Below are 19,695 nucleotides of genomic sequence, written 5' to 3'. Positions count from 1 at the left end.
TTTCAACATTCGTGTAGGTTCTTCCAGAGAATAAAATAAGATATAAACCTATGTAGACCAGACTCAAGCAGTTATAATAAATGCTTTTGGTTCTTTTAATAAGAATTTATGTTTGTGGGTGCCCTGTGTTAACAGGTGAATTCATTACATTTGTTCGTGTTTATTTGTGTGGCAAAATACAATTCAATATGAAAATTTTATTTTTTCTTTTCTAGATCTTTACCAGTTCTTAGGCAGGTAAATTATGTTCATGTAGTAGAACTTTAATCTTTATTAGGCATAAGAATGGAAATAGCATTTTGTTTATTGTGGATTTGGGGTAAAATCCAGAAACACCACTTAAACTATTGTGAGCAGAAATCAATTTTTATTTCAATTCTCATTAATAATATTTCTTAAGTTATTAGGCTACTTTTTGCAGCAATGTCAGTTTACATAATTTAGTTTAAATTTTAAATTTTTATTTGAAATCCTAGAGTGTCTTAGACAGTCATTAAGAATATAAATTCTCATAGAGGCTCCAGTGATGTGACTGAATGTCTGCTGATCCCAGTTATATCCCTGAAAATGTTTGGCTTAAAACTGATTGGTGCCGTCAATTTGTTTCTCATGATTTACCTCATTTCAGAGCAGGGTGTGAAAACCAAAATGGAATATACATCTATGATCAAGTGTGTGTGTGTGTGTGTGTGTGTGTATGTATATGTATATAACTTTTTTTTGTGCCAATCACCATCTCAGCCCGTGGACTGAACACGGTGATTAAGATTTTATTCAAGCAGCTACATGAATATTTGTGGAACAGTGGAGGGGGAAGCATGGTACCTGAGGCTAAGTCATTGCATTTTATGTAGCCATTTCTTCCTTGTGGATTAGAAAACAGAAGTGGTTGGGAGAGAAAAAGATCTCAGTTCATCATTGTTGTTATCTGGGATCTCAGTCCCCACAACCAAGAACTCATTTGCTCTTGGCAGACCTTTCTTTTTAGTTACTCTTCGGATGACCCGACAGCTTTGCAGCTGCCTTGAGCCTTGAACACTATTGATCATCACTCTGGTCGGTCTTGAACCCCATCCCCCACCTCCTTCCCAGGCCTTTGAAGCCTGCCTTCCTCCTATCCTGGGAAAGGTGAGGAAGTATATCAGAGGTGGCCCTGCCATTTGATGACTTGTTTCCATTTTGTTCGTGCCTTTTAAAATTAACATTGAAAATTTGGAGGCCCTTTGTAATGCAGATGGTAGAGGACAAGTTGTAACTGCTTCTGGGCTGAAAGTTTAGATTATGTAGAATTACCATGTGTTTCAGAAAAACCAGAAGTCCCTGTTTTGGAATGGTGGGTGGTTGGGAATGGTGGGTGGGGAAGCTCTAAGTGTTGAGACTGTGTTTGTAAAGCAGGCACCTTGTTTTTCTTTTTTAATGTTTATTTATTTTTGAGAGAGAGAGCGAGAGAGAGAGCGAGCACGTGTGGCTGGGCGGGGGCAGGGGAGGCGCAGAGGATCTGTAGTGGGCTCTGTGTTGACAGTAGAAAGCCCAACATCCAGTGTAGGGCTGAAAGTCATGAACTATGAAATCATAAACTCAGATCATGAACTGAGCCAAAGTTGGACACTTAATCAACTGAGCTACCCAGGCACGTTGTGTTTCTTAGACATGGCTGTTTGTGTGGGGTGGCGTGGATGTAGGGCTGATAGAGATTACTGGGGACCATGGCTACTCTTAATGCAGGTGTTGGCTCTGAAAAATTCTGTATAAACTGCCTATTATATCTAAACTATGGAACACATTATTAACTTTTTAATATTTAAAATATTTTAGATAATGCATTGTGTCTCCCATACTGTGGAAGTAGTGCTGCTTCCCTTGATTTTTAAGCACCTTATCCTCTGAATTAAATTGTTATTGAACTCAAGTGTCTTCTCCCCACCTTGTCAGAATAGAGTAAAAGTCTTTTACGGTGTGAGATGCAAGCGCTGGAATTATTTTACAACTTGGAGTAAATTTAAAGTAAACTTTGAGTAAAAAACCCAATCCTTCCTTGCTTACATTGAATAGTATAAGAGGTGTTACCCTGAAACTTGGTCTGAATTCTCCTATATCAGAAATTTCTGCAAATTCAATTTGTAATCAACATGTGGATATTTTTTTTCCTTTTTTAAATACAGAAAATCATAATCTATTTTAAGCTTCTTATAAATGATGGAGCACTTGTTTACATGGGTAAAATGACTCTATCTAAGTAGTGTATTGAAGTTCATGTTAATGTTTGCTATTTAATGACACCTAATGATATTCAATGAAGGGTTATGCTAAACCGAAGAGAAAATGTGTTACCCAGGCAACTGCCTCAGGCAGACTAGAGATGCAGGCATATGGCTCTATAGTACACATTATTTCAGCATCTTTAAGCATAAAGAGCCACACATGTAATTGACTGTGAAAAATTACTGCTCAGTTACTGTATTGTATGGTCATAATAGAAGTAAATGAATACGTCATTGTTGTTGGAACAAGTCTGTTGGGAATCACTTGTAGACTCTACTATTTAAGAAGCAAAAATACAATAAGAAGAAAATAGCTGGTTTAATTAACATATAAAATTGGGTTAATTTGAATTCAGCTGGCACAGCAGATATTAATGTTGGCTTTTTTGTGTGATATTTGGGCTCAAGCCTGTGTACTTTATTTCTTCTTGCCCACAGCATGAATAATTTTATTTCTTAAAATATGATAAAGGCTATTTCAGTCACTTAATTTTTGCTTTGCCAAATGCTTATGTTATGATCACATGGAAAAAGGTTTTTGTGTGTATCCATAAAGACTTACAGTTGAAGGGAAAAAAGTTAAAATACTTCTGAGCAATTGATAATGTTCCTTGAAAAGGAACAGTAAAATTTAATTTCCTGTATTTTTTAAAATTTAGTTTACTGCTTATTTTTAATTTTTTTTAATAGACGAACCGGAATTGTCATTGGTAGACTCAAGAAAGTAGCACATTTGCTCTTGTCACTTTCTGTGTGTCTGTGCTTAGGTGCTTATTTGTTTTCAAATATCACTTTAATCATCATTACCTGGCTTCAAAAATGTGGAAAAACACATTGAGAGAGGCATTGTGTTCCAATTAAAAAGTCACTTAACTCATTTGGTTTTTGGTATTTTCAAATGCTATTTGGGCAAAGAAACACCCATAGTTAATATGGGCATCTGCTAAAAGTATGATGCATGAAAAAAATTCTGTTCTTCAGCCTGTCTTCCGGGCGTTTTATATATCACAGAATCTCTTGAGTGGAAGGTACCTTTTGTGCTTTTCAGCTCTGAACCAAGGGAACAATGACATGGAAGACTCCAGTCAGATAGGTAAAGGGTGCGGCAGTGTACGCTCCACGGAAGCATTACAGGACCTGGTTATCCTGTGGCAACCCAACAGCCAGCCTGCTGCTTGATGCAGTCACAGCCAGTGCGCAGCGGTCACTTAAAACATGCTGCCTAACAAACTGGTGTGCCCGCCGGCATTTCAGGTCCTGATTTCTTATCTAAAATTTATATCGCCATTGTCCTTCACTTGCCATGTTAATAAAGTTGAAGCCGCCTCATCCAGCCTTAAAATAACAAAGGAAGATCTAGGAAACATAACTAATTTTTGAATCTGTTTTGCTTACCTAGTGAATGTTCCATCATGGTTTAGAACTACTTTCCCCCGCTTCCCCCCTCTTTTATTTTTAACCAGTAGTCTTTCTTTTCTCCCTTTTTATTTTTTTCCTTCTTTAAGGTAACCTCCAACTTAAAATGACTTGTTTATGATTTTTTTAACTTAATACACTTATCCTTTTAAAAGAAATCCAAGTCTTTGGATAGATCTTAAAATGCTGTATCCCCATGGTGTAATTAAGATACGGGTTATTTACGCTGCACATTATTAAATTCTCTCAATATTGGTAATGAGACAAAATGGGAACAATGTCATATAAGATAGCTTTTTAGGGTTCCCCCCCTCAATGACTATTAGTGTTTAAGAATGAACAGGATATTTTTCTAGAGTCTTACAAAGATAGAGAATAGGATTTGTCTCTGGGGTCTTCTTTCCTTGATCGAGTAGTACTCTTGTGGGCATTGGCCATGATTAGAACTTTTTCATGACTCAAAGTTTAAGATGTTGGAGAAGTGACAGGACATGACAGATTCTCCTGAGGTCACAGCAGTGAATAGTATTATTTATCAGGGAGGAGAAGAAGGAGTGGGGTATAGAACGTGTATAGACGAAAGACATTTTTGAGTGTGTAGTTCAGTGAACTATTAACAAAAAGTAGAATGGGGTGAGTCATACTTGTTAAATATGTTCGATCCCTCTGATAAGGAAGGAGATGTTGGCAGTATAAGAACGCCCTCTGTAAATCCTAGTAGTTGGCACGGTCAGCCTTGGGCAGCCCCAGTGCTGTTTGGAGTGAACTGCAAGGTGTGGACAGACCGGTAGATCTGGAAGTATGGGCTTATCACTTACTGAGTCAAGCTCACGATTACAAGGGCCTATAATATTTATCTACTTTTGGCAATAGAGAGGCAGTGATCTATGCAGAGGTGGTATTTATAGGCTAAATTCATGATAACAATACAGTAAAGTTGCTAATAAAATCTTTAATAGGTTTTCAAAGCCAGGTAGTCGCCTGCTTGTTTGGACAATATTCAGTCTGCCAGATTTCATTGGAGCCAATGAATTTAAATAGCCCCTTGGCAGATGCTGCAGTGAGACTTGAACCCAAGTGAATGTAGAGCTGAGGAGCCCAGCTGGCCTCTGGACAGATAGACTCCTGGCAATGCCAAGGTCAGTGCTGGGGCTGGGGTGAGCACTGGACGGCTCCCTGGAACCGACCGTGGAAGAAAATGGGATAGTAGACTGAAAAGCATTGGATAGACTCTCCTTCATAGATCAGGAGGGGAGATCTGCCCCAACTTGTGCAGCAAGATCATTCCTCCACTTAGGCAAAGGAAGAACTAGAACTTGGGCCTTTTTCTACCTTACTCCCGATGATTTTAGGATATAAAATTAGGTAATTATTCATCGTGTCTTTAAAGTGTGTTAAGAATACTTGTGATGAATTTGCATAATTGGGGAAATGAGGCTTAGTTTTCTCACTGACCGTCAACTGGCATGTTAAATAAAATTTTTATTTATGAGCTCCTCCATCATCTGTCTAACTAGTAGTTTTCATACCCTCTGTAACTGCAGGGCCTCAGAGTCTGTGCCTCTGGCTGCCATCGTCTCTGCCACCACAGGCCACTGGGCTTCCAGTGGGGTGCCTGACTTGCTGCTGGGCTTTACAAGCCGTGCGCTGCGACTTCTCAGACCAAGCCTGGATTTGAACCTTCTCCGTTCCGTTCTCTCTCCTGAAGCCCTCAGACTAGCCTGCCCCTGGGAACGGGCTCACTTCTCCCTGCAGTCCCTGCTCCGCAGTGTCCTGAGTGTTCTTTCCATGTGATCCCATCACTCATGGGCATAAAGTCCTCCGACAATGGCTGTCCCCCGTACCTGCTTGCAATGAAATCCACATAGCCTTGTGTGCTCTGCACGCTCCCTCCAGCTTCCGTCCTCCCCTGGCTTCAGCTCTCTGGTGGCTCCTGTGCATGGATCTTGCCAAAGTTGGCCTGTCTGAGGGCCAGCCCCTCACCTAGGTTCTTGTCCCAAATACTCTTGTTCCACATCTTCCTAGTGCTTCCTCCTCATCATTGAGACTTACTGCTACCTCCCAAGAGGCATTTGCCAGACAAATAGGCAGACAGCCCTTCTCCCATCCACATCATTCTAAGCTTGGCTACACTTGGGAAGTTTAAAACGAAAGTGACTGCTTAGGTCCCTCCTAAGACCAATTAAGTAGGCTCTCTGGGGCTAAGAATCACTGCTTTAAAGCATTTCTCTCTTTTATCCTCTACACAGAAGTTAGCCGATTACGAATCATCTTATTTTTACATATGTTTGTGCTCACTGCCTTCTCCACTATAGTGGAAATCGTTAAGACGTGGATTCTGTTCATCTTCTTCATTTTCATGGTATCCTTAGTGCCTAGGGCCTTATATATAGTAAGTATATATATAGTGCCTTAGTGCCTAATATATAGTAGATACAAGGGGCATATTTATTTGCTTGGTGGCCTGAACAGTGTATATTTGCAAGGCATTTGGGAGGGTGATAAAGGAGCTGGAAAACCCCCAAAGCTATTAAAGATGTTAAAATCATGGAAGCTGAAGCTCTTTTGCTAAACTGGAGATCTCAGGAAACCGAGTTCTGTGGTTTTTTTTTTTTTTTCCCCTTCAACATTCACAGATACTTGATCCTGGGTGGTCTAGTGGTTGGGACCCAGTTTTTGGAGTTTGATTTTACTTTTATCTCTGCTATTAATCCTGGACAATTGTTTGGCTTCTGTTGTAACACACGGAAGAGGGCTATAAGGAGGAGTTATTTTTGCGAAGCACTCTTGTGGTTAGGAACCTTAAGTAAAAGTGGTAATTGGATTTTGATATGGTGCATTGTCTACATCCAAACTTCCTGAAAGCTGAACAGATCAGATCCTTATGTGCAGTTGCTTAAACTCTCCTAGCCACAGAGTTGGCCTGGAGGTGGGAGCTAGGCAGGAGATGAAAAGGACCACATGGGGTATAAGCCGCTGCTGAGAATAAGCAACGGCAGGAGGAAGAGAGAAACTGGAGGTTATCCACCTTGGATGGCTGGTTAGTGTGACTCTTTCCATCGTTTGTTTCTTTTTCAACACCCCCCGCCCCAACACCTCCATCTCTCATTCAGGCCTCTGCCACTACCTACGTTTATTAACTCCTTGATGTTGGGTCATACAAATTTTAGTTTTTCTCTTGTTACAAAAGTAATTCAGTATGTGTATAACGGAAAAGAGTAGAAAATGTGGGCAAACAAAAAGAGAAAAAGCTTAAATTTCTAATATTTCTCTATAGAGAGAACCGCTGTTAACACTGTGGCATGCATCCTTCACACTTTTATGTACGTGATAAAGTATTATTTTTGTCCATTTTTAACAAAATGGGATTTTTTTTACATACATTTGCATTACCAATTTTTTACCTAATGTGAATTTGTTATGTAACAATTGTAGTGGTTGGATACTATTCGATATATGGATATTCCTTTACGTAATCAGTCGCATATTTTTGCATAGGGAGGTCGCTTTCACTTTTTGCACTAATATTCACAATGCTGCTTGAATATCCCTACACATAAAAGTTTGTACACCTTCATTTGTTATTTTTTAGAGTATGTTCCTAGAAGTGGGATTGTGGGGTCAAAGAGTGGGGGCGTTTTTAAGGCTGTTGCTGTGCTGTCAGATCGCCCTCTCAGGAGGGTGTGGCACCAGATAGTCCCATCCACTCGTCGTGAGGAGCCCTTCCTTCCCCTCGTGTCTTCATGGCTCTTCCCTGGGTTCAACCAGCACGTCTCCCCAGCTCCATACTCTTCTCCTTCCAGCTCACTGAGCATTGCCAGATTAAATGGTTTGAAGGCCAGAGTCATCAGGCCACTTAGAATTTCAGACTCTGTCTACCGTCAGGATGTGAGCACCGCTGCCCCTGCCCTTACCCAGTAAACTTGCCCTTCTTGTGGCTCTTCCTCTCCAGCCCGCTTCCTTGGTTCCTGGCTCGCCATCTGCCCCCAGAGCCATCAGTTCTTAGGGAGCAGCGTGCACCTTTCCCCTGTGTCTTTCCAGCACTGGCCCCTGCTCGGTACACAGAGGAGGCACTGAAGCCTCATTGCGGTGGCCGGCTGTCCTTCCCCTGCCTCCCATGTCTGCTCCAGCCTGTCTTCCCTCTCCTGCAAGACCGATGGTACCTGGCCGCTTGGTCATATCTTCCCTCTGATGCCACGTGATTTTACTGACATTCTTCATCTTTTTCCTCTCAGTGTGATAATAATCTTTCCTTCCTCTGAATCGCTGAGAAATTTATCTCCACTTCCGTTACTTGCACTTTTCTCCATTAAATATTCTCTAAGTGTCTCCAGACTGACAGCTACCCCTTGCAAAGCTGAGAGGAGGAGACCTGAAGTTACGCCACTGTAAGGACACACAGGCTTCGTTTTGGCATGTGTCCTTCTGGTCTCTTTCTGTGTGTATAGTTGTGTCCTCTGACACAGTCCCAAGCACAGGTACTGAGGCAGTCTACTCTGCGTCCTTCTTCTCTTTGGCTCAGGGTTTGGTTGTAGTAGGTGGTGTTTGGGCTACTTGACGTGGATTTTCAAGGAGTTGTAAAGTTGTGCTGTTAAAAATGGCTTTAGAGTAAAGAGAATGATGGCTCTAGTGGTTTGAAACACAAAAACGACTTACTTAAAAAAAATCTCTGGAACCGGAAGTGGAGTAGTTAGAAACCCACTCTTCCCTTGTCTGAGTGGTTGTAGGCCTGTGAAAAATGAGACTTCTGGGTTTGCTTCTCTTTGCTGGCCATGGCCCACTATTAGTTGCTGCAGGTAAGCATTGGTGTCAGACACTGTTCCATGGACAATAGTCATGGAAATACTGTCATCAGAGTTGTGTGATTTATTTTAGAGGGCATCTAGCATTGTCAGAGAAGTTTTGGGTGGAAAAGGAACCAAGTGAGCTCACCAGCCAGGTCTGAACTTGATTAAGCTTGTATTCTTCATTGTAATTTATGCTAATACCCATTAAATCTGTAAAGCAAGACTGAAGTACTGTTTATATGAAATGTGTGTGTGTGAGTGTCTGTGTTTAGATAGCATACTGTAAATGAATAGAGTACTATGTAATTATTCTGATAGCCTTCTAGTCAGATTACCTTGAAAATCCAAAATGATCTTGCTGAACAGTAAGACATTATGATTTCATGGTTCATCTATATACCTCCTACATAGATGTATAATACTTGTATCTAACAGGATTACCAAATTACATACCTTTTTGGTATCTGTAACATGCCTAAAATACCAGAGTATTCATTGGCCACATCGATGCTGCCAGACGAGGATTTCTTCACCCACACAGATAATGTTCAGGTTTCTCAAACCATTTTGAGAGAGGAAAGATGCTCTTTTTATTGTATTTAAGCCTTTCTTTCTTCAGACCATTAAATAAAAAAAAAAGAAGTGCCTCTTTTCTGGATAACACACTCTGCAATTCGCTTTTAATTAACCTAACGTCTGTGCAGGGATAATTGAGCGAATAGCATTGTATTCTGCCTTGACATACTGCCAGCAAGTTGTTGCTGTGTGGTTGTTGCTACCTGCTCAGAGGAGCCCTGGGGTAGGAGTGGTGGCTGGAGGAAAGCAGACAAGCAGGAACACCTTCCCCTGTGTCGTGGAGGATGCTGAGCTCGCCTCTGGACGGAGAGGCTTCCGGACAGTTTCAGGCGCAGCCTCGAAGTAGCCTTTGTTTAAAACCTCCCGGATCGGTGTTTCCAGTCTTGCCCTTTGTGTTGCTTCGCCAGGGCTGCTGTAACAAAATACCACAAACTAGATGGCTTAAAACATAGTACATTTATTGTCTTCACAGTTCTGGAGGCTGGAATCCAGGGTGTCAGCAAGCTTGGTTTGTTCTCAGGGCTGTGAGGGAGCACGTGTTCCATGCTGTCACCTGGATTCTCGTGGTTTGCTGGGAATCTGTGGCATTCTTTGGTTTATAGAAGCGTCTGCTCACTGCCCCTTGATCTTCACATGGTATTCTTCCTGTGTGCGTATCTGTCCAAATCTCCCTTTCTTATGAGGACTCCAGTCATACTGGACAAGGTGCCCACCCTATTCCAGTACGAGCTCTTCTTCACTAATTACCTTTGCAACGTCCCTACTTCCAAGCAAAGGTCATATTCTGAGGTCCTGGGGGTTGGGACTTCAACAGGAATTTTGCTGGGGGGGGGCTGGGAGGGGAGATACAGTTCAACTCCTGTCAGCTCCTCTCTCGAGTTTCACACCAGTGCTTTTGGTTTCCTGCTGGACACCATCTTCAGTGTCCCACTGGGTCACAGGCCCATCTCTCTTTTTCACCTTTTTCTCTTCTTTAGCTTGGTGGAGGTAGCATCATCCTGCCCAGTTACCCAAGTTGGAGGTCTTGGCAGTAGCTAGACCTCTTTCCCGGCCCGCAGCCTCCCACATCCAGTCACCACTGTGTTTTGTCATTTCTGCCTCAGCTGCATGCCTCTAGCCTTTCCCCTCTGTTCAGTCCTGGAATGGTACTCTGGCTTAGACCCCTGCAGGCCTCAGCTCTTAGGCTGCCTTCCCATATCTCGTCTTTCTCCTCTGTTTAATTCATCTTCCACACCAACTCCTTTTCTGTGATACGAACTTAAAGTTATTCACTCCCAAACTTCAGTGACTTCTCACAGTTTACAACAAAGTCAAGATTTTGTGAGGTGGCCTTTCAGGTCCTGCACAGGCGGCTGGCGTTACAGCTCAAGCCACTCTTTGCTCCTCACGACCTGTTAGATGCGAGGCCGGCAACACGTGCGTCCTTCCCTTAACCACAGCACACCGTTTGTCCTCACCTCTGTGCCCTGCTCCGCTCTTTTTCCTCAGTGTGGAACCACCTCGCTCTGCCCTTCACTCCTTCACCTTCCCCTACCGGCTGAAATTCTGTCTCAGGGAGACAGAAACCAGGACACCTGGTGTTTAGGCCCAGATGCCACAAGTGCTTCACTCTCACACAGTCATTAACTTCTGGTTTCCTCAAAAGTAACGTTAAGGAGGTTGAAGTAGATGATCTCTAAGATCTTCTCAACTTCAAAATTTCTGCTTTAGGGGTGGCTGGGTGGCTCAGTCAGTTAAGCATCCATCTGACTCTTGATCTTGGCTCAGGTCATGATCTCACAGTTCGTGGGTTTGACACATGTCCCTGCTGACAGCATGGAGTGTGCTTGGGATTCTTTTTCTCTCTCTCTCTGCCCCTCCCTGTGCTCGCTCTCTCTGTCTTTCTCAAAAATAAACACATGTATAAAATTTCTTCTTTAAATGCCGCACTTCCATGCAGTGTTCCCCAGTTTTTGTAGCTGGAATAAATTGCTCCTCCTCTTGTGTCTCGTAATACTTTATTTCTTCTTCTTTTACTTTTGACCCTCAACTTACGCATTCTGGTGGGTATGTATGCACATGACTACCTTGCCCTCCCCTAATAGGTTGTAAGCTCCTCGAGGCCCCCTAAGAATGCTTGACTCACCTCTGCTTCTCTTCCCATCCCTGCCTACTCCTGACCTTGCTTGTACATAGGTTCTCAGTGAGACAAACCAAATGGTAGAGAAGATGTTTTGGGCATGCATTCTTTTGTAACACATGCTGTTTCCGAATGTTCCCGTGCATTCGGAAGGTTGTGTTTTGGGTGGTGAATGACAGAGATAGTATATTGTACACACCGGAAGAGTTTCCTTTCTTTGTGACATTATTACGATCAGGTGACATTCTGGGAAACCATTATCTTTGTAACATTTACTTTGTGCAAAAATGTACAAATGTGTTCTATGAGATATTTAGAAGTAATTAAGCATTTTTAGAAACATAGGAAGATGCTCCTGTTTTCTTACTCCCTCTGTATCCTCCAGAGCCTTGGACTATTTCAGTGTATCATTGGAACATTTGGACAGTTAAACTACAAAATAAAGACAGAACATTTCTGGAAAAGCTGTTGCTGGTGCGCTTACTCCTCAGAAGGCACAGCATCTGTGGTTTGTCATGTTGTTCCGAACAACCAGATTTGATCATGTCATGACCTTGCTCAAGTAGAAAAGCCAGGCCCTTTTGTTTTCATGCTCATCTCTGGCTTGACACTTCTAATCTCATTTCACCATGTTTTCTTTCATGTGCTCTACTGCCTCGGCAAAATCAGCTCCTCGCCGTTCTCCTTGTATGCGCCCAAGCTGCCTTGCACCTGCCTTTCTGCAAGCATCCCCCCACTGGAGTGCCTGCCCTTTTGTGCCCGTTCCTACGTACCTGAGTCTCACTCATTTGTCAAGACCCAGATTGTATCCATTTCTGCTACAGAGCATTTTTTTTTCTTTTTTCTTTTCTTTTTTTGCTTTCCTACCACAATTCTGTTATCATCATGTTGGTCCCTGTCTTAGATTGGTCTTTCCTTTCTATTTCTAGATCTAGACGAGTGTTATGTGCCTTATCAGACTAGAATAGAAGTTCTTTGGCATCACGTCTCATGTTCGTTTATATTCTGTCACCCCTACCCATATTATCCCTAGTTGAAGCCACGTGTGGTCAGTAGGTATCAACAATGAATGAGTCTTTGTGAACCATTTTTACCTGGTGTAAAAAGGTATTAATGAATGACAAAGGTGTTCTATTTTGCTTCTACACAGTCACATCTTAATCTAAAATATGTAAGCTTTAATTCTAGAGTCCAGTGATATGCTTGAAACAAAAATACTATGTTGGCTAATACAGTTACATTTGAAATTATAATTCAAACCTGTCATGTTCTTTAGATTCTGTACATTGTTATTTCAGTCCACTGTATGTGAAAGGAAATGCTAAGTGTTTGTAAATGTTTAGGTTTGAATTTAATTTTTTGACAGTGACATTTAATGTTTTTCCTCAGTGTATATTTGTGTATGCTTTTATTTTCTACTAGCTACTGATTTTATGCTTTGTGCTTGTTTTATGTTGCAGATTAATATCCTTCCAAGAATTCGTAGCATTTGAATCTGTCCTGTGTGCCCCGGATGCTCTGTTCATGGTGGCTTTTCAGCTATTTGACAAAGCTGGCAAAGGAGAAGTTACTTTTGGTAAGGGGTGTGAGTGTGTGCGCACCCAAGTAAGTGCACACTGGAGTGAGCACTTCTTCCCCCTTTGAATGAAGTATACGAAAAGGCTTTTAAGAAGTTCAGCACATCCCTTTGAGCAAAGATATCTTTGTGATTTGGGGCTCCAGTTCAGGTCTCTTTTCTTTTTGAAAAAACAAAAGAAACAAGATTTCTGGCTCCATTGTGATACTCTGGTTTAGTTTTCAGGCGAGGGAGAGTGTACATGACTTTTTCACAGGGTCGTAGACTGCGAGCACTCGGCAGGACTTCTGTTGGTTCCTTTCACGATCCGTGGTGCTTCCCACTGACAGGCTGAAGGCGATAATAAACTGCCCAAGAACAGGAGGTGCCGTGCACCCCGTCCTCGGAGTTCCGACCTCGTCCCCATGGAGGAGCGCGAATGCAGAGCCCTGCGCAGGACGGCAGCTGAGGGTGGCGCACGTGGCACCGTGCTCTTCTGAGCGGTGTGCACCCTCCTTGGCTGGGTTGGCAAGCTGTACCGGCACCTTCTTTATTTTGAAAAGAGAGAGCCAACCTCACCAGGATTAGCTGCAAAGCTGCAGAAAACCCAGAAGTCTTTTAAGTATTAGGAGAAAGGAAGTGGCGGGGCAGTGGTAGGTTCTTTATGAAAAGTAAACTGCTTTTAAAACTGAAGTTTTAAAAAAGTATAAAATAAACTTTTTCCACTGAAGATAGAGTTGACAGAAAGTACCACGTTTTCCTTGGACTGTGTTGTGCCTGGTGTGGTGTTCGCGGCTGCGAACCTGCTGTAGATGGCCCTGCATCTGGGGAAGAGCCCGTTTGGGCTTGTGGGTTGTTTATTCAGGGGAGGTGGCTCATGTGCCCATTTCAAATGTCTTTATTCATAGTTTCTAATCCATTTAGACTTCTTGGGCTTGTCTTACTTGATGGATTGTGAGACACGCACAGATGGGAGGAAAATACAAATGGTGTAGTAGAGTACCATCCGTTCTGGAATGGTTCTGGAATTGGGGAGACTTCCCTTCTCCCAGCTTGGCCTCTTTCGTCTCTGAGCACGTCAGTTATCCTCTCAGGTCTTGGTTTTCCTTACCTGAAGTGAGGTAATAACTACATAAAGTACAGATAAGAGAGCATAATACACTGTTCTAGAAGCCTTCCCCTTTGGCACCTGTTCCTCCATGTTCCTTTGACAGGACAGTTATTTACAGCTAGATCAACTGGGGCAAAGGCGAAACATGGTTTTGTTTCATTCAACCTAGAAGCTCAGATGCTTTGCATTAACACTTCATGAGAATTATTTCATATTTAAAAATCCCTAGAATAACTTTAGTTTTGTTCTTTTCCATGACCTGATTCCTCTTAGTATAACTGTAACCACAGCTTTTCAGTGGAACCCCAATAAAAAAATGTCCCCACTGAAACTTTCAAGTAATTAGCAGCTAGCTCACAGTGGTATTGATTTACCCAATGGAAGCGAGTTGGTTGGATGAAAGTGTTACGATAGCATTTCCTGGGGACGAACAGAGGCATGCCCGTGCCTTTGAGTGACTTGAGCACTGGCGTTTACCCTCATCTTCTTTCTGTAGCACATCTGGAGGGAGGAGTGCAAGAGAGCCAGGGTGGAGGTGTGGGCACAGAGAAACGGACTGCAGGTGTTTTCTTACACCACGAGCATGAAGCAGTAAGGGAGGGCTCTTGGTGGCCCTAGCCACACCACTGGCCTGGCGGAGGAGAGAGAGACTGTCCCCAGCGCAAGGCAGGTGTTAGTGTGAGCTGAAGAAAAGAGGTGAAGAAGCAGGGTGCAGGAGAGAGGGTCGTCTGTGAGGTGTAAAGAGTGGCATGAAAATTCTGTTTGTGCTTCCTCCTAGCGGTATGTAGGTGAGTAAATCATTTCGACTTCCTGAGCCGTGTTTTCCTCATCTATAAGATCAGGGTAATAATAATTAGCTTTATCAGGACTATGTGAGGATGAAAATGTATACTGCATGTAAAAGAGCTGTCTGGAGAACAAAGGCCTCTATAAAAATATTATTAAAAGAAAAAACTTGATGAGAGCAAGGGAGGATTTTCTTTTTCTCTCTTGTTTTTCTTGGGGGAGTGGAGGGGGGATGCCTTGCACTTTTAACCTGCAGTGTAACCACTGGCCAGTTAGACGGTAACTTTCTTACATCTGTTCTGTGCTGAACACTGTCCCGTCTCTGAAGACATAAGAGATTGACATAAGAAGTGGTGGCTTCGAGGAGCTGCAGTTCTGACCATGTCATCAGTTGCATGTAACTTGTAGAAGAAATGTGTAGCTTCTCCCCCAGTGCCCCGTCCTCCACAGGCAGTTTGTTCTAGAGCCTGCCCATCTCACAGAACGTACACAGGGTGCGTCCTGTATCCATTTGTGACGAGCTGATGGGGTCCTCTCCTGGTGTTGGGGGGAGTTGTACAGTGTACATTCTGGGCCATTCTGAGCAACTCATTTCTATTTGGGATTAAACTGAAATGGGTATGCACACTACAAAGAAGATACCCAAATGATCATCAACTTGCAAAATAAAGCTTACTTTTAACTTTTTTTTCAGAGGGTAGAGAAATGTCATCCAGGAGAGGTGGGTGCTGTGTATAGTAGAGTTTTGCCCCAGTAAACAAACAAAATAATACTGGGGTCTTAGAAGCCTAAGGAGGGTTTCAACAGCAGGTATCTTTATTTTTTTTAATGTTTTCATTTTATTTTTGAGAGAGAGACAGCGTGTGAGTGGAGGAGGGGCAGAGAGAGAGATAGAGAGACACAGAATCTGATTGAGGCTCCAGGCTCTGAGCTGTAAGTGCAGAGCCCAACATGGGGCTTGAACTCATGCACTGTGAGATGATGACCTGAGTTGAAGGCAGATGCTCAAGCAAGTGAGCCACCCAGGCACCCTGACAACAGGTATCTTTAGAAGAAGCTAGCAATAAGTGTGTTTTCCAGGAAACGCATAATGGGGTTGAAGAAAATTTTTTAAAAACAGAGTTGGGCAGAAAAGAGGACTTACTTATTCAACCTTGATCTCATAAACCCACAGAGTTAAGAGAATCCAGATCTGTGACGGAGCTGTCTTTCTGTGTGACGTTGTTTGAGGTCTATGCAGTGACACTCCTATCTCTGGTTGCAGCGTTAGCTCCTTGGAAACCCATCTCCTAAGATTGGTCTTTTTGTGTTTCAGAAGGTTGCCTAGGTATGTGTCTTTGGGAGGGGTAAGCATGACGAGGTGAGAGAGGAAGGGCTCCCCCCCTTTTTTTTTAACCTCCTTTTAACCTCCCAGATTGGCTCCATCAGGTGTGGCCATGAGGGAAGCATTGTGTCACAGGACACAGAGGTTCATCTGGAGCCTTTCCCTGGGCTGCAGACCAGGCAGGAGAGTGGCCTCCGTTCCCCATGTCTCCTGGCCTTGTGTTTCATCCAGAGGAGAGCAGTTACACTCAGTCTGTACACATAGCAGGTTTTCACATGAGGGCTTATTTGAAGCCAGGCTTCCATGAACGAACCTCACTAGGCCCCAGTGTTTGTCAGCAAGCCAGCAGTGTTCATGCTCCCACTCATGCTGATCCTGGAACACACCAGACAAAAGTCAGGTGGTGTGAGGGGCAAATCATCAAGTGTCACATTTCAGTGAAATGTGCCCCATTTTCTCTGAGGCCGCATTTATGTATAGCATGTTTTCATGTCTAGATTACTCCCTGTGTTTGCTACAAAGGAATGATCTTGATTAGGCCAGTTTTGTTCCTTTGATATCTAGGTCATTATGTTCACCTGTTTCATTGAGAGAAAGTGTATCTCCAATATTTTGGTCTTACCCTATTTTCTTGCGTTGATACCTGATATTTTTAAGTGCATTCTAAGGGGTCAGCAGGTGTGTGACATGGGTAACAGGATGTCAGTATAAGAAGAAAATTCTAGTTCACAGTTTGCAGTTCTGTATGTGTAGAGAAAAAAATATATTGTTCTTTTTTTTTTGCATTTTTAGCCTATTTTATATATGACGGTGATTTTCTTTTAGTTATAAAGTATACTTGATATAAGCACAGCGCCCATACAGAAGAGCGCACGCACCATGAGTGTACATCTTGATGAACTTTTGCACCATGTTTATACTTGCTCTGTCATCATCCAGATGAGGGAGAGAATAGTGGCAGCACCCCATGGGACCCTTCCCAGTTGTCCCCCAGGCCCAGGGGTCACAGCTGACATCTGACACCATCAGCGGGGTTTACTTGTTTTTAAACTTAATAAAAATGGAATGATACAGAATGTATTGTTTCATTCTGACTTTTTTTTGCTCAAATTTTCTTTGTGAGATTAGCCATGTTTGTGTTGTATGTATTTGTACTTAGTTCTTTTTCTTTGTTGTATAGTATTCTGTCATATGCCTCTGTCCTAATTTGCTTGTTCATCTTGCCTTTGGTAGACATTTGCATACTTCCAGTTTTGGCAGCTGCAAATCATGTACTTTGAACATTGTTTTATACATCTTTGGGATGTGGGTGTGGGGGGGCATTTCTTGGAGTAGAATTTCTAGGTCGTAGTGTCTATCTGGCTTCCGTAGATACTGCCACACAGCTTTCCAGAGTGTTTGTGCTAGTTTACATTCACACTGTCAGTCTGTAAGAATTCTTTTTATTCTTCGTCTTGCCTAACACTTGGTATTACCATTCATTTTTATTTTAGTGATATCTCACTATGTGGCTTTGATTGCATTTCTCGGATTACTACTGGGTTGTGCGACGTTTAACAAAGCTCTACTGGCCGTTAGCACATCCTCTCCAGGGGTGTGCTGTTTATCTGCTACAGAGTGTACCTCACACGCAACTTCACCCTCTGACCTACACTTCCACTCACTCACCAGAGCCCCGAGGAACAGAAGGTCTTAGTTTTAATGTAGTAAAAATGATCAGCATTTTCCTGTATTGATGATAGTGCTTTCTGTGTCCTGTTTAAGAAATCTTTGCTCTCAAGGCCACAAAGATAATATCTCCTATGTTATCTTCCAGAAGGTTTTTGTCATCCTTTCAAATTTAAATTTTTACTCTTTCTAGACTGTGTTTGGGTTTTTTGGTTTTCACTGTAGCATGTAGTGGGGGTCACCTCCAGCTGCCCCTGGATATCTAGTTTCCCAGCACTGTTTATTGAAAGCATCACTCTTTTATGGCCCTGCAGGGATACAGGGATGAAAAATCACTCATCTGTTCTGAACTCTGTTCTGTAATTGTCTTTCTGCACATCAGTATACTTTCTTAATTACTACAGGTTTATAATAAGTTTTTATTTCCGATGAATCTGCCAACTTTAAGATGATCATGGCTGTTCTTGGCCTTTTCAATGATTAAAACAATTTTAGAAAAATCGTTTTTGTGAAAATCTTGCTGAAACTTTGAATGCTGTTGCATTGAATATTGGTAGTATGTTTATGTGTGTCTATATGTGTAAAAATTTCTTTTTTTAATTTTTTTTAATGTTTTATTTATTTTTGATACAGAGAGAGACAGAGCATGAGGGGGGGAGGGTCAGAGAGAGAGGGAGACAGAGAATCAGAAGCAGGCTCCAGGCTCTGAGCTAGCTGTCTGCACAGAGTCTGACACGGGGCTCGAACCCACAAACGTGAGATGTGACCTGAGCCGAAGCCGGCTGCTCAACCGACTGAGCCACCCAGGCGCCCCATATATGTGTAAAAATTTCTGACTGCCTTAAGGTTTCTTTGAAGTATTTAAATAAAAGCTTATTCAGTAATAAATGTTAGTCTGCTTGTTGTACTGCATTTGGAAAATGTAAGTTGGTGAAGACTATAAATTTTGAAAGAGAAAAGTACATATCTGTGTAATTATCATCTGAAGGTGCTGGTGGATGTCTACCATTGTGTGGATATGTCTATTGCCAGCAGGGATCCGTGCTAAACCTCTCAGAAGGAAGGTAGCAGGAACAGGACTTCTGTTTTACCTCTGAGTTGAAGAGTAAGCATAGTTTTTTTAAAAAGTACATGACTCTTAATAGATTTATATTATGTTAACACATTTAATATAGTAAATGGAAAGGAACTTCAGAATACTCAGAATTTGAACATCACTGATATTATCAAATTTTTATTAATCTAGTGGGAGAAAAAGGTGTACAAAAGATAGGAAATCATTGTGAAAGCAAGCAGGATAAGAAGAGAAAAGAGGAACTGATAAATATTGATGGTCTAGTCATTTAACCAAAGTAAAAAAATTTATGAATAAAGTCACGTATCAACTATAAATCTCTATACTGTTTCATGAAGAGATATTTGTAAAGTTTCAATTTATAATATTTAAGGCCTTATCTCTTTAAAATATATATTTTTTGAGTATCAACATGATTCCCTCCCCTTTTTTTAAAGCATTACTTTTATGCTAGATCAGGGACAGTAGACTATTTTTGTAAAGGACCAGAGAGTAAATATTTTAGAGCTTTGTGGGCCTTACGGTCTCTGTCACAACTAGTCAACTGTGCTGTTCCCATGGATGGCATATAAATGAATGGGTATGGCTATCTTCCAATAAAACTTTATTTGCCAAAAAGTTGGTGGGCTAATGGAACATAAGTTTTCTGACCTGGAGTACTAACAGGAACATATACAAATTGATGTTGTTAATACTAGGGAGTAAGACACCTAATAGAATGGGTATGTTCTGATGAAATTTGGGTGATTCCTGTGGCTCATGAAACAAAGAAGGTTCTCCTCTGTACACAGAATGCTTTGGTTGTCTTTATTGAGAAAGTGACTTTTGAGCACAAATCTGAAAGAGGTATGGGAATTGATCCTATAGATAAAGGGATGGAGGAAGGGGAGAGACTGTCCTAAGCAAAAAGAATGGCTGTTGTCCAGGTTCAAAGGCTGGACTGTAGTTGGCACCTTTGAGGAGCCACAAGGATGATCTGTGTCAGTCAGAGAGAGCCTCCTAGGAAAGGAGTCAGAG

General features: G+C 42.1%; 1 protein-coding gene across 2 annotated transcripts in view; it reads left to right on the top strand.

Moving 5' to 3' along the window:
- Positions 1-19,695, top strand: part of SLC25A13 (solute carrier family 25 member 13) — a 182,519-nt gene that overhangs the window by 57,147 nt on the left and 105,677 nt on the right. For both annotated transcript variants that reach the window (XM_029929328.1, XM_029929320.1), the window contains exon 4: positions 12,620-12,735. In XM_029929328.1, the coding sequence (XP_029785188.1) occupies positions 12,620-12,735 (116 nt within the window). The remainder of the gene's footprint in view (positions 1-12,619; positions 12,736-19,695) is intronic.

The sequence above is a fragment of the Suricata suricatta genome, chromosome 2 (assembly GCF_006229205.1).
Source record: "Suricata suricatta isolate VVHF042 chromosome 2, meerkat_22Aug2017_6uvM2_HiC, whole genome shotgun sequence".
NCBI lineage: Eukaryota > Metazoa > Chordata > Mammalia > Carnivora > Herpestidae > Suricata > Suricata suricatta.
This window is presented reverse-complemented; position numbering and strand designations above follow the sequence as displayed.